This window comes from Myiozetetes cayanensis, unplaced genomic scaffold (genome assembly GCF_022539395.1).
Source record: "Myiozetetes cayanensis isolate MyiCay16 unplaced genomic scaffold, myiCay2020 scf13, whole genome shotgun sequence".
NCBI classification, from domain to species: Eukaryota; Metazoa; Chordata; class Aves; order Passeriformes; family Tyrannidae; genus Myiozetetes; species Myiozetetes cayanensis.
The window spans coordinates 11,643,829-11,656,513 of NW_026086937.1; the positions used below are offsets into that span (position 1 = coordinate 11,643,829).

The following is a 12,685-nucleotide window of genomic DNA, read 5'->3' on the forward strand; positions in this document are numbered from 1 at the left end:
TTTGCTGGACCTGATGAAAAAGGTCACATGTGCAGAGAAGGGAGGATAGCTTATTTTGGACATTTGAGGTCATGAGGAAGAAACTACAGCAAAACACATAACACTCAAATGAAGTGAGCTGTAAAGTTTTTGCCATTTCTCTTTTGTGGTTCAAGGTTCTGAGGACTTACTGTATTGTATACAGAATAGAGTAATGGTCAACAGTTGAAACAGAGATTAAGAAGCAGGAGACACTCAGGTACAAACACAGACTCACCACAGGATCCATCCCTCACTCTCACGTTGTCCAGTGCTGTATCCCCATACTCTGTCAGTCCTCGGACAGCCTCAAAAATTACCTAGGCAGGACACAGAGTGATCACTGCATCAGAGTTGCTTAGGCAAACACAAGATCATTTCTCTTAGCATTATTTTCAAAATAAACTCTCTGGTTTATTGCTAAAGGCATCAAGTCAGCTGAGCTTATAACAGTTTTCCTAACTTCCCTCAGAAACCTAAACTATATATTCTGTAATAACGTAAGGACTGCAAGAGACATTGTCCTCTATTTTGCTGACTTATAAATGATTTATGAGAATTAGTTGTCCGAATTCTACAGAGGAGTCCAATATAGGCAGCATCCCAAAGTTCAAACCTTCAAACTCATAGCAGACAAACTTGCATTTAATTAAGGCATCTAAAGTCATTGATTTCATGATAAAATTAATGAGGTAAGGAAGGACAAAGAGAGAAAGCTAAACTAAATTTTATCCCCTAACTAATAGCACTATTAAAAATAGGAGGTTGTTTGTTTTTTCTCTTAGTTCATTAACAAAAATCATGAGACCATTATGTTTACAAAATCTTGGTTATATTTGTAGCTTATGTGCACAGTATTTTACAACCTGTAAATGGAGAACAAATACTGACACTGTACAAAGAATTAATTCTGAAAATAAATTACCTTTATCCTTCTCTGTGCTGGGAAAGTGTGAGTGATGGCACCATATTTCCATAAAGAACTCTGGTTTCCCTTCCGATGCCATACCACAGACTCCTGTGTGCCATCTTGGATAAGCACTCTAAGCTCATTCATCTCTTCTGATCCAAACATATAGTACCAGAAGTCTATGCATATTTTTTCAGAAACGACAGTCTCTGGGCTTTCCAGCCTGTTAGTGTCGAATGGGATCAGATTACTTGCTTCTTGGTAGATGAAATAACCTTCTGCAGAGTGAAAAAAAAATTAAAATACAGTTGAATCTTCCTAATTTGTTAGATGTTGTCTAAAACTGAAGTACAACCCAACTCTGGAAGAAATCAAGGGCATCACTACCAGTGAAAAGAAGCAAAGTGGAGCGTGTTTGGATTTCACATTGCAATAGTTAACCCCACATACTTATCCCAAGTAGAATGTGAATCTGAGAGCAAAGCAAATACAGTTCATCTTAGTGAACACTTATTTTGGGATCACAATCAAAGATGTAGGACTCTTTTGAGAGACAGCACCTCCAGACACAGTGCCACACTGATCCATGTTCAGTTAGCACTTTCCTCAAAGGAAAATAATGCAATCTGCTATACACCTTCTCATGTGGGATAACATTTTTTTCCCTAAATATTGTGATCTCAAGATGAGTAAATTCCTGGCACATGGAAAATTTCCAAACTATCAGTATGCTTTTGTCTCAAAATTTAAGAAATAGAAAGCAATGCTTATATTTTATTCAAAATATTTATATTAGATATTATGAAAAGTAAAGATTTTTTTTTTTAAATTGAGAAACTCACAGTGTTTCTTTTAGGATTTGTATTGCTTTAGTCTGATTGGTTCAATATGAGATTGGACTTTACTAGGCCTGAAGTATTTTGCTTCACATAGACTAAGATCAAAGTTACATTTCCCCAGTGCAGCTGGAATCATGTCTTTCCCATATGACTATGGAAAGGAATCAAAAATAAATGAATGACCATTTCTATATGGTAAAATATGGATCCACATATAGCATCCAACATTCAGTCATATATTAAAGTTGGCAAGAAAATCTCAGTACTATTTAAAGTGATATGGTCTGTGTCAATTAAAAAAGGAAAACATTATTATTTGTGCTAATCCAAATTAAAAATGTTCAATTTAATCTTCCAACGGGCAATTTTAATTGTTATTATAAAATACTAAAAATGTAGAAAATTATTTAGCAAAAATCCCAACTAATACCATTCTAATCTGCTTACTGACTCTGACAGTAGCTGGCCTTTCAGTGTTGGGATAATTACAAGAGGCAGGATGACTGCAGACTGATCCCCATAAATGGATGTTCTAGTGCAAGGATAGCAGTTCAAACACATAAGAGATGGAGCCACGGAGTATTTGTTTGATAATACGACCATGTTAGACTCCAGTTTTAAAACCATCCGTAACTGAGGACAGACTTTTAAAATATAGTCTTTAATTTCAGACTTGATTTTGTAATGCTTCTCCAGAGTGGACTTTATCTAGGGCCAGTACAGCGATTGTTACATTTGTTGCCATTAACTACTATCAGTGCAATTTGGCCACAAACCCTGTCTTGAAAAATGGTCTGTCGCATGGCAATACATTCTCTGTGAGGTCTTAAGCATGATATAATTATCTTTCTTCTACTTCCATGCACCGATAAAGATATCCAATCTATGATGGGCAACCCATTTTAATTTACTCCTAACTGATATGGTGAAAAGTCATAAACAGGTGTCAACATGAAACAAAACCAACACATTTCAAAGAGCTTTATGAATCGCTTTTCTCTTCCAAAGAAACCATAAAGGTAAATCAAGCTGTCTTCAAAGAGGAAAAACAATGCCACAGCCGAGCACTTACTTCCATCAGGATAGTCTCCATCAGGACCTGTTCCATCAGTCGGAGTGTCATGCTTTGTCCGTATCCACACCCCCTGGTTGATATTACAGGGCTGGGTCCAGTCACAAAATGGTCTTGAGTTATTGTTGAAATCACATCTGGTGAGGTAAGCTGAAATACAACATATTAAAGTGAGTATGAGGAACTAGTATGTTAAAAATTGAATGTAAACAGCACTAATGACATGCTTTTACCTGTTTCAGGATCCCATGTTCTCAAGCCACCAGCCGGCCTTTGCTTGATCCTACCAAGAAAAGCAGTAGAATAAAGCCCTTGTGGAATTAGTGACTCAAAAACTGTTAAAGAAAGCATGTTGGAATCTCAACTTATGCCTTTGGGTGTTTCACTGAATAACTGAATAGACCTTGAGTTTCATCCATGTCTGATTTTGTCTTCCTATGTAGAACTTACTCTTTCCTGACAAAGCTCTGAGAGTGAGTTAAAGGTGGGATATTTCACTTCATCTATTGTGGAAGGACTCTCTTCTCTGTATCCCACTGAACTGAAATGATAGTAGTTCTCCTAGGTACAGGGAGCTATGGAAGGCGTGGATAGATATAGCGCAGCTCAGACAATACCAGCATAACAACAAAGATTTTCTATTAACTTGCGCATGTCATTATTATCCCCACTGTTTCAAAGCAAAGTCTGTAAATGGCAGTAAGATAGTGTACTGTGTAACTGTTATTTGCTGGAAGGCTACATATTTCCTTTAACTGCTGCAAATCTCCTATGACACAAAACTTTTATTTCATTCAGCTTTTCTGATTTACCCTGCAAATGCTGCAACAAAAAAAAAAAAAAAAAAAAAAGCCCTTGTGTGCTACAAAGTCCTGCAGAGATAAGTTGACACAAGACCAAAATTCCACCACATATCACAGCATAAATGGTTCTGCTCTTGGGATGTTTTGCATAGGGAAGGGGTTTGCATGACTGCAAGGCTACAACAGTAGTTCTTGCCATGCTCTGACTGTTGTCCACAATTTTAGGAGGCAGGTTTGAGTTTCAAATTCTGTGATGCCCTCTCCTTAATTATTCTTACTGTACTTGACACAGTCTAGAGAATCTGTCCTTAAGTGAATGCATCACGATGAATGTCCACACTGCTCAAAACCCAAGCAATAACATTCAGAAAACTAGGGACATTAGGAGCAAATATCACAATGAATTCGTTATGAAATGATGCAATGAAATGCAGCAAGCAACTGTAAAACAGACTGAGCTAAAGATAAGGAGGAAAAAGAATATGTAAAGACAGATAAAATAAGAAAGTTTTCTCAATTGTTCTTCTTGGATTTCTTCTCCCATGAGAAAGGCAAAGCTGAGGGAAGTTACCACTTGGTCTCTATTAACTGTTATTTTTAAACTGTTGTACATTACTCAAGTCCTAAGCCACAGATTACTATCGTTATATTAGAGACAAAAGAGTTTTATAGTGACTGTGGTTATTTTGTCCAGATCTCTCTTCTTCAGATGTGCCATCAGAAATCCACATTACAGGTTTCTCTCTCAGGCAGGCAGCAGTGTAGAATTAGGCAACTACAAAATTCAATTATTTCTTTTTAAAAATTATATGGTTCAATTGTACAACATTCCACATTTTTTAAAGTGAAGAAATGTTCCACATTTTAAAATTGAAGAAAGGATATTTATCATTAACAGCTAAGCTTCCTGAATTAAGCTATATTCATTGCTGGGCTACTTACCCTGTGGTATTCAGCACTGAAACACAGAGTAAAATTAGAATGTATTGTAAGTGCCAGAGGGTCCCCATACTAGAAGAGAGAGTTAAGTCTTCGGTGTGGTATAGTTTGCATAGTAATCCACCAGCTGTACTCAGCAAGAAGAAAATGAGGATAACCTATGGTGAAACGGGTAAATATATTGACAAGAGGGTGGAGGTGATTATAAAAATCCGTCCAAGCCTTTATCATGTTCCCTGTGTTATCTACCCTGAGAAAACCCCTATGAACTGAATACTCATATTCTATGTTACTCATTTTGTCACCCTTGGTTGTTTGCTGGAGAAACTGATGTTATTTTGGCAATTTTTGTTGCTGCTGTTGTATATTAAAGAAGCCTGCAGTTTTAAAGGGATTTTTTCCTGACATAGATAGTAAGACAAATTATTTCATCTTAAAACTCCTGCCCAACTTCCACTACCAGTATAAGTGAGAATTCTCATTTTGACTGAATTTTCTCCCTTTCTGAAACTAGCATTAAACAGAGCAGACAACAAGACTTCAATTTACTCACAACAGCTAAGTTTTCATTGGCACAATTCAGGAACTTGCTGAAATGTTACTGATACCACATTGTCCCTGCGAAAAAGTAAAGGATCATTTTCTAGGCTTCTATGAAGTCTCTGCTGATTGCTGACAGCCCAGGGGAAGCAAGTTCCTAGTTCACTTGGATTTCATGACTGATGGGAATCAAAACAATATCAGAAAGTGTACAGCATTTCCTTGTACTGCCTGGAAACCCCAGCCCATGCAGACCATGGTTTTTAAATTTTTTTTTCCTTTTTTTTTGCCTTCTTTTTCTTTTTTTTTCTCCTTTTTTCCCCCTTTTTAATTTTTTTCTTTTTTCTTTTTTTCCCTTTTTTCTTTTTTCCTTTTTTCCTTTTTTCTTTTTTTTCATTTTTTCTTTTTTTTTCTTTTTTTTTTTTTAAAAAAAATTATATTCTGATGATAACGATCATTAAGCCTTCACAAATTAAGTTGAATTTCTTCAGTTCTTCAACTCCCTTTTGCTCTGCTCATTAACAAGTAACTAAGGAGGGTATGGACAGAAACAAGAGAAATAGGGACAGGTCAACGGAGGCTAAGAAGAAACACAAAAATACTTCAAGTTAGGCATCAACTGATGTATTGACCATGCACCTGGGGTTGCATTCTGCCACAAGCCTTTGCAAAGCAAGAGGGTAGATGCTCACTTGACTAGCAATAATCCCTCTCCAATGAAAATCCTTTCCTAGAAGATATGTGTACTTTTACCAGCCAGTAAATTGAGAAGAGGATTTCTGTGATTTTAAGACAAAATATTAATTCCCTGCACAAAACCATTGACCACACTTTTCCAGTTCAGTTGAGGAGAGCTTAGTGCGAAGGGGAGAACACAAGTGACCATCAGGTACAAGTTTCTTTGACACACTGTGTTTTCAGCAGGGCTGCTGAGGTGAAGGTCAGCAAGTGTTAATCTGGGCAATAGCTGTCCATAGCACTGGAATGGAGAGCAAGGAACCCTCCTCGTATGCACACACTTTGCTTCTGCAGACTAGGGATATTTCATTAATCTGGTGCTGCACTGTATCATTCTGACAAAATTATGGAAGTCCATCTTGAAAAGAGAGAAGCCCTCTGTTAAATCCATCCATCCATCCATCCACCTGCTGCACTGTCTTTGACCCCTCCTCACCCACAGCAAATGTGAGGCCCTGCAGCACCACAAACACTCCTTTAGTCATGCTGTGGAACTTTTCTGTGACGTTGTAATTTCTGTTTAATGCCATCTCAGGCACTCTGTGAAAAGTGAACTGGAGTGCTCATTAAGGCTTTTCAGGGAGGGGCAAATATTAATAACCTCTTTTCCACATAGGAAGAACGACAAGGAAATGACTTGCCTTTTGATTCCAATGGGATGTGACAGTATCCCCCATTCCTGACAGTCAATCACCTCACAGGCCTACTATTTCTCTTCTCCACCTGCATCCTCTGTATCTCTGAAAGGCACCCTCACATTTGTTTAAAAAAACTAGGTTGGAATGCACACCAATCTGAGAAAGAAAAGGAACACCAGTTCTTAATTTCTAATGCAATGAAGTTAAAATTCTTTCTAAGAAAGGGCATTTGCAGGTAATCTTACAAACAATTGTTTTACTTCTGCCTTAAATCAAGGATGTAAGTGATGCACACCTGGTAGGAAATCCCTGTGACTGGGTTCCTAGTGCTCTGTACTGCTGTGTTTCTTTTTGACACCAGATTCGCCCCATCTGCAGCCAGCATTAGAAACCTCACCTGCTGCCTGTTAACAAGGCACACTTGGGCTGCTAACTGCCTTTAGGTGATACAAACAGATTTCCCACATAAAATCTGCAGAAGATACCAATAGTAGGGCTTGTTGGTGATCAGTGTGACATGAAACAGCCTCAAAAGGACAGATAATTCTGCATATAACTTTATTTCTGCCAGTTGATCAGAAAAGGGCTCTTAAAGAGACTCTCTTAATTTTTTCAGGATGAAGTTATGTTTCCCAGGGACAGAATCAGGCTGATATCCATGCAAAGGAACAGCACAATAAAGATACAATCAAAAAAGAAAATGTCCCAAGCAAGACAACTCAAACAATGAAAGAAGTAAACTCAACAGTTCACCCATTCTGAGTGCTGTCTAGTGCAACTTGCTGCACAGTTACATGTAATTGTTGTCAAGTACCTAAATCTGGTTACTCCATTTTCTTGAATAGAAGTGTTCTCTGATGAATAGCAGTTGCAATTCACTGTGTTGCTAATGCTCAGCCTATGGTGTTGTAATCAGTCAAAAGCTAGGAAGCTTGAAAAGCTTAAAGGATGGGGAAAATTACATAAAACTTCTTTCTCCTAAGACTTCAAGAGACTGCTACACTGCTACCTAGCACAAAGTGGAGGGCTTGCTGACTGATATGAAATGCTGATGTCTTATTAGGATGCACTTGCAGTACATGTATATTCCAGGGCCTGTTCTTTCTGAGGCTATATCTAGAAGAAATTTTGAATGAATTAATTAAATGGCTGTTCTTAAATGGCAGAATTCTGTGCAGATTCTCTTAATTTAGAATACATTAGGTTCTGTAAATTTGCACGTAAAATCTAAACATCTTCATCTGATTTTCATACAGTATGACTGTATCTCATTGGGTGTTGCACAGATTTAATGACAATGGTTTTTGCATCCATTTCAGTTAAATATATACAATTAGTGTGAGCAAAAGGATCTCTCTGTTGTTTCTATTCAGGCAATAGTTTCTTCCTCTATCCTGACAAATGACCGAGTCAGTTTTTGCAGCATGTCATACCTCTGTCATTCTGGAACTCCCAGTGACCTCTGGCTCCACTCTGCCTTTATTGACGTTGTGGGTGAGAAGGCACTGGCAGATCTGCCATTTCTTCAAAAATCTCTCTATGCTGGACTCCTGTTGGAGCTACACTCCAGTCACTGCTCTGATAAACATTCACCAAGGAGTTATGAAACAAACAATCAGCACCCATAAATCTATAAACAGATAAATTTAGATTACACAGAAGTGTAACTAATCCCACTTTTTCTCTGTTGAGTACGATGCTTTGATAGGCTGATAGGACTCAAAAAATGTCTGTTATAAATGGATGTTTCTCTGATGACTAAAGTATTTGTGTTCTGTTGAGCACAGGCTGAGGTTGTTATTTTTAAAGTGATGGCTCTCCAAATTGAAGCTTCAAGTTGAAATTCAAGCTCTCTCCTTCCTGGTCTGAAAGCTGTAATAATTTTGAAAATGAAATGTAGCATTCTTATTAGAATATAGGTACCAGATTAAAATTTCATTCTCTTTCTTATGTTTTTAACAATGCAAAGATAATAGAAATAAAAATATAGCAGCTTTTCTATCATTATTTTCAGTTGTCAACTGCCTATGGACAAAATTCCTGAGGGTAAATAGTACTCTTATACTGTGATCTAAAAGAAATGCATTTTCAAGTTAATGTTCATGAGTTTATTTGGTGCTTCCAAATGTGTACAATAGGGATAATGTGTAATTAAATTTGCAACTGTTAAGGCCTTTTTTTATCTTTGAGTTGAAGTACATCTCAATGTATTTTCTTTCTAGCATACCAAGACGAAGACCAAAACATTTGTCCCAACTAATGCAATAAAGAGGTTTTGCTGGCATTCCAGTGGATATTTGAATAAAAAAAAGACTGTCATAAGTAAAACTACTTTCTTCTCCATTTTGGGGTGCTGCATCTATAATCATGAGATTTGTAAATCAGTTCATAAAAGCCCAGAAATTTTCCAAGTCTGTCTATTAATAATAAATGAGATATAAAAGATGATTTTGAATATTTATTTTGGGAGTAGATCTCTGGAAGGAAGAAACATGATATTTATCTCTCTAAATGCCTTTTTTATGAAGGGTTGTTTCTTTTTTGATTCAATGATAATCTAAGCAACTGTTTCTGGCTCATCGGAGTTCAGTAATTTCGTATCTGCACCTTGATATATTTTACATTTATTATTGAATCTCCAATACACAGCAAACTTGTGATGTACAGAGACCATTCCTAACAGTAATTTTTTTCAGAGGCAGAGTGCTGCTTTTTATTTCTATCAATGGGTTTGTAAAACCAAGCTACCTACAGAGATAAAGGTCTGATTCCACTATTGTCCTGTTTCAATTTCAGTATTCTACTGTCAAAGCTGTTGGTGCTGGTCTTAGTTCATTCCAGTTTAAAAAAAATCAGACTCCTGGCTGATTCTCTAAATATAGCTTATATTACAGCAGCAGCTGTATCTAAAATTAGCAATCTTAGGCTTGGTTTAATGAATGCTGAAGTTTGTTTGAATTTTCAGCTCACCACTGCATACTCCTTTGGTGCTTATAAAGCCTGTCTCTCCTGTCCTCAGCACTCTGACATTAGCAAGCTTTTCACTTACTTGAACCAGATTTTTAAACAGTTGTCTGTGCCTGGTTGACTTTTTTTCTACAGATCCCAAATGAATTCATGCAGTTCTTTGCCTTCCAATCCAATTCCTCATGAACTGAGTAATCCTGCAAGCCTCTTAACTCTTCCTGGACATTTCAGAAAGGGTGATTTCTCCCATCCATTACTACCTGGATAAATCTATTTCCTCTCAAGGTATGGGTCCTACGGTATGGTCACTACTTACAGTCTCCTCTGTAACAGAGCCCTCTGAATATTAAATGGCTTCTACAATTAAGCTATTAAACCTCTTCACTACAGTTGCTTCACAAAACATCCTAGTGCAATTTCATATTCATGTTAATATATAGAGATGTACGATTATAAATTACTTAAAAATTAAGAAACTTGTCAAATCTATTCGTATGGCCTTTTCTGATCTAAATCCTACACTTCCTATGACTTCTGGAGCTATGCACTGCTCTGCATTACCTAGATCACAGGTACCTCCCTGCCTGCTCTACAGAAAAAAACACTGAGAGATGACTGAATTGAGCTAAGAGAAGTGTCAGTCTGGCAGCTCCTGCTGATTTTACAATCAGAGATAGGAAACTTAACCTATTGCTCAGTCTGCCCCCGATCACAAGCCAAACCCACTCCAGACCCTAGCAAAGCATGAAGATTGTGAAATGCATTGCTATTTGCACTTTGTTCTACAAGTTCTACATCTGAAATAAATGAAACTGAAGTGGAGATCACTTGTGTCATTCATGGGTTCAGAGTAGAGGGATCAGAATTCTCCTGTTTGCTTTGGAGTGAACTGTATTTACACAAGAGTACTTGAGCTATGCAGGAAAACAAGGCTTATGTTTCTTGAGGTACTCAGGGTTCTGTATCAGCAAAGCATTTACTTCTCTAGATGACAGCTGGGTGTGTTCGCATATTTACATATACATAAAAATTTATGTGATTAAATTTTAGGAAATGAAGCTGACCATAAGGGATTATTCTTTTTCTTTAAGTAAATTCTGTGATTTCCATTTCCAGAAACCAAAGACAGTTAGATAGCATTTTCTAACATATTGAGTCCACTCAATGTGGACATTTGAGAAAATGTAACTATATTTTGATCAAGCTAAAATGTTTCAGTTTGAGTTCTGCTGGTCAAAATTCAAACTTTACACATTTCCTCTAAAATTTTCTGTTTACCACTAAATCTTAAAATTGAAGTCAAATGCATATAGGGAAAATATGAAGAATATCAGCTACCATTATGCTGCAAAGTGAAATGTTGATTATCAAGCAGAACACCTGCATATAAATTGCTTTTAAGATCTAAATTAAGAAACTATCTTTTAACCTTTAAATATTATATTATCTGTTGAGAAAGGGTGCCCACAGCAGTGAAAACCAATGCAAGAGAAAAGCCCCTGGATATGTTATTTTAGCATGGTAGACGAGGGTGGCAATGTAGCCCCTTGCTACTGAAAGAAAGAAACCTGGGAAATGAACACCAAGCTAGGAAGCAAATAGTTCTTGGAAACAAGGATACCAAAGCCATTGCAGTCAAGTAAGTGATTTATTAGACACCCAGTTCTTTCTGTGTTATACTGGTAAGAGCAAGGAGATAAGTAGCTATTAACATGATTCAGAAAGATAAAATGTACTGTCATTATACCAAAATCAAATATGACCTGAGAAAGCTTCTACAGAAATAAGCAAACTTCACCTACTTAAGAATACAGAGTTGGAAAAATCTCTCACTAGACACCTGCAGTGAAAAAGATATACCTGCCACATACAACCTTCCCTCTTTTCTTGTGCATAAGGAAATTGAACAATAATATTATAGTTTGCAAAGCAGATCAATAATATCAGAATATTCTACCCTTATTTCAAGATAGTATGCACATGTGTCTAAATGTATGAGTAAAACTGTGGTAATGTTTTGACTCACCTGGAATTGCATCAGCCATCATTCCCCAGTTGGACAGGTCCACGGCAGTGCATACAAATTGCAGAATCATTAGAGGAGGGAAACTCTGGAAGTTACCTGGTTCACACCTTGCTAAAAATCCAAGTAGCTTCAAAATTACATTAAGTTGGTTTGAGCCATGTCCAATCAATATGGAAATGCCACGACCTGGGTGGGTCTCTCACTAATTCCTCTATTTGACCACCTCCATTATGAAGGCTTTTAAATATAATAAGTAATATACACCCATCATGAAATGAGCTTCTCTTCACACCTGCATTCAAGAATGAATGCAGAAGTGCCTATAAATGTGCTCTAGTCAGGAATAACACAATACAGAACAGACAGACCTTTCTCTGATAACCAAACCAGACAAGAGAGAACATGAGATTTACCTGGCTAGTACTTAGTGAACCTGTGCTATGAGAAGTACTTAAAATTATACATTTTAAATTTCATGTTGTGCTTCAGAAGTAATCTTGTGATGGCTTAATAATCACAAAGCAAGCATCTCTGCTTTTTCTTCACTACCCTAAACTCTGAGTCTTCAGCTTACTGTCAGGTTATATTTTTAGATTTTCAAAGAAGTAGAAGACTTCTCTCCTTTTTTTTTTTTTTTTTTTTAAAGCATAACACCATCTGAGTCAAAAATATTCACTTCACAAGTTACATTATATGGAAACAGTTTCTTACAACTAGCGTCAAAATAGAGAAATATCCAGTAAAGCTCAGAAATGGGAGCAGAGGCAATTCCCTTCTCACTGTTAATGTTGTAAGTACAGGGCTTCCAAAAAAGGCAAACCCATAAATCTTCCCAGTAGTTTTGAATAAGCCTTTTAGAGAAGGATTGTGTGACAACCCCAAGTTCCAGCAAGTTCCCTTTATTCCAGGCCTTCTATAGAAGTATAGCAGAGGATAATCCATGAGAAAAGCTTTATTAAAAAAAAAATCCCACTTAAATAAAGTATACTAGTCAGTTAAAATTTTTTTATGGAAAATAGCTTTCATTTTACCCCACCATTCTTCTATTGCTTAACGTTAACATGTAAATCCAGAAGAGGAATAAAACCAAGAACATAATACGATAATATACTTAGAAAAATCTTTTAAGCAACCATGAGCTGTAAAACATTGCTCTGGGCTCTCTTCGCATGCTGACATTCAGGAACAGGTCACC

The 12,685-nt window shown here is 36.8% G+C and overlaps 1 protein-coding gene across 1 annotated transcript in view; it reads right to left on the reverse strand.

Moving 5' to 3' along the window:
- Nucleotides 1-11,509, reverse strand: part of LOC126636344 (IgGFc-binding protein-like) — a 58,084-nt gene extending 46,575 nt beyond the window's left edge. Inside the window, exons 1-4 of the mRNA XM_050308432.1 lie at nt 11,491-11,509; nt 2,840-2,989; nt 1,028-1,206; nt 257-338 (exon numbers count right to left, since the gene is read on the reverse strand). Of these exons, the coding sequence (XP_050164389.1) occupies nt 257-338; nt 1,028-1,206; nt 2,840-2,989; nt 11,491-11,509 (430 nt within the window). The remainder of the gene's footprint in view (nt 1-256; nt 339-1,027; nt 1,207-2,839; nt 2,990-11,490) is intronic.
- Between the last annotated feature and the right edge of the window lie 1,176 nt (nt 11,510-12,685).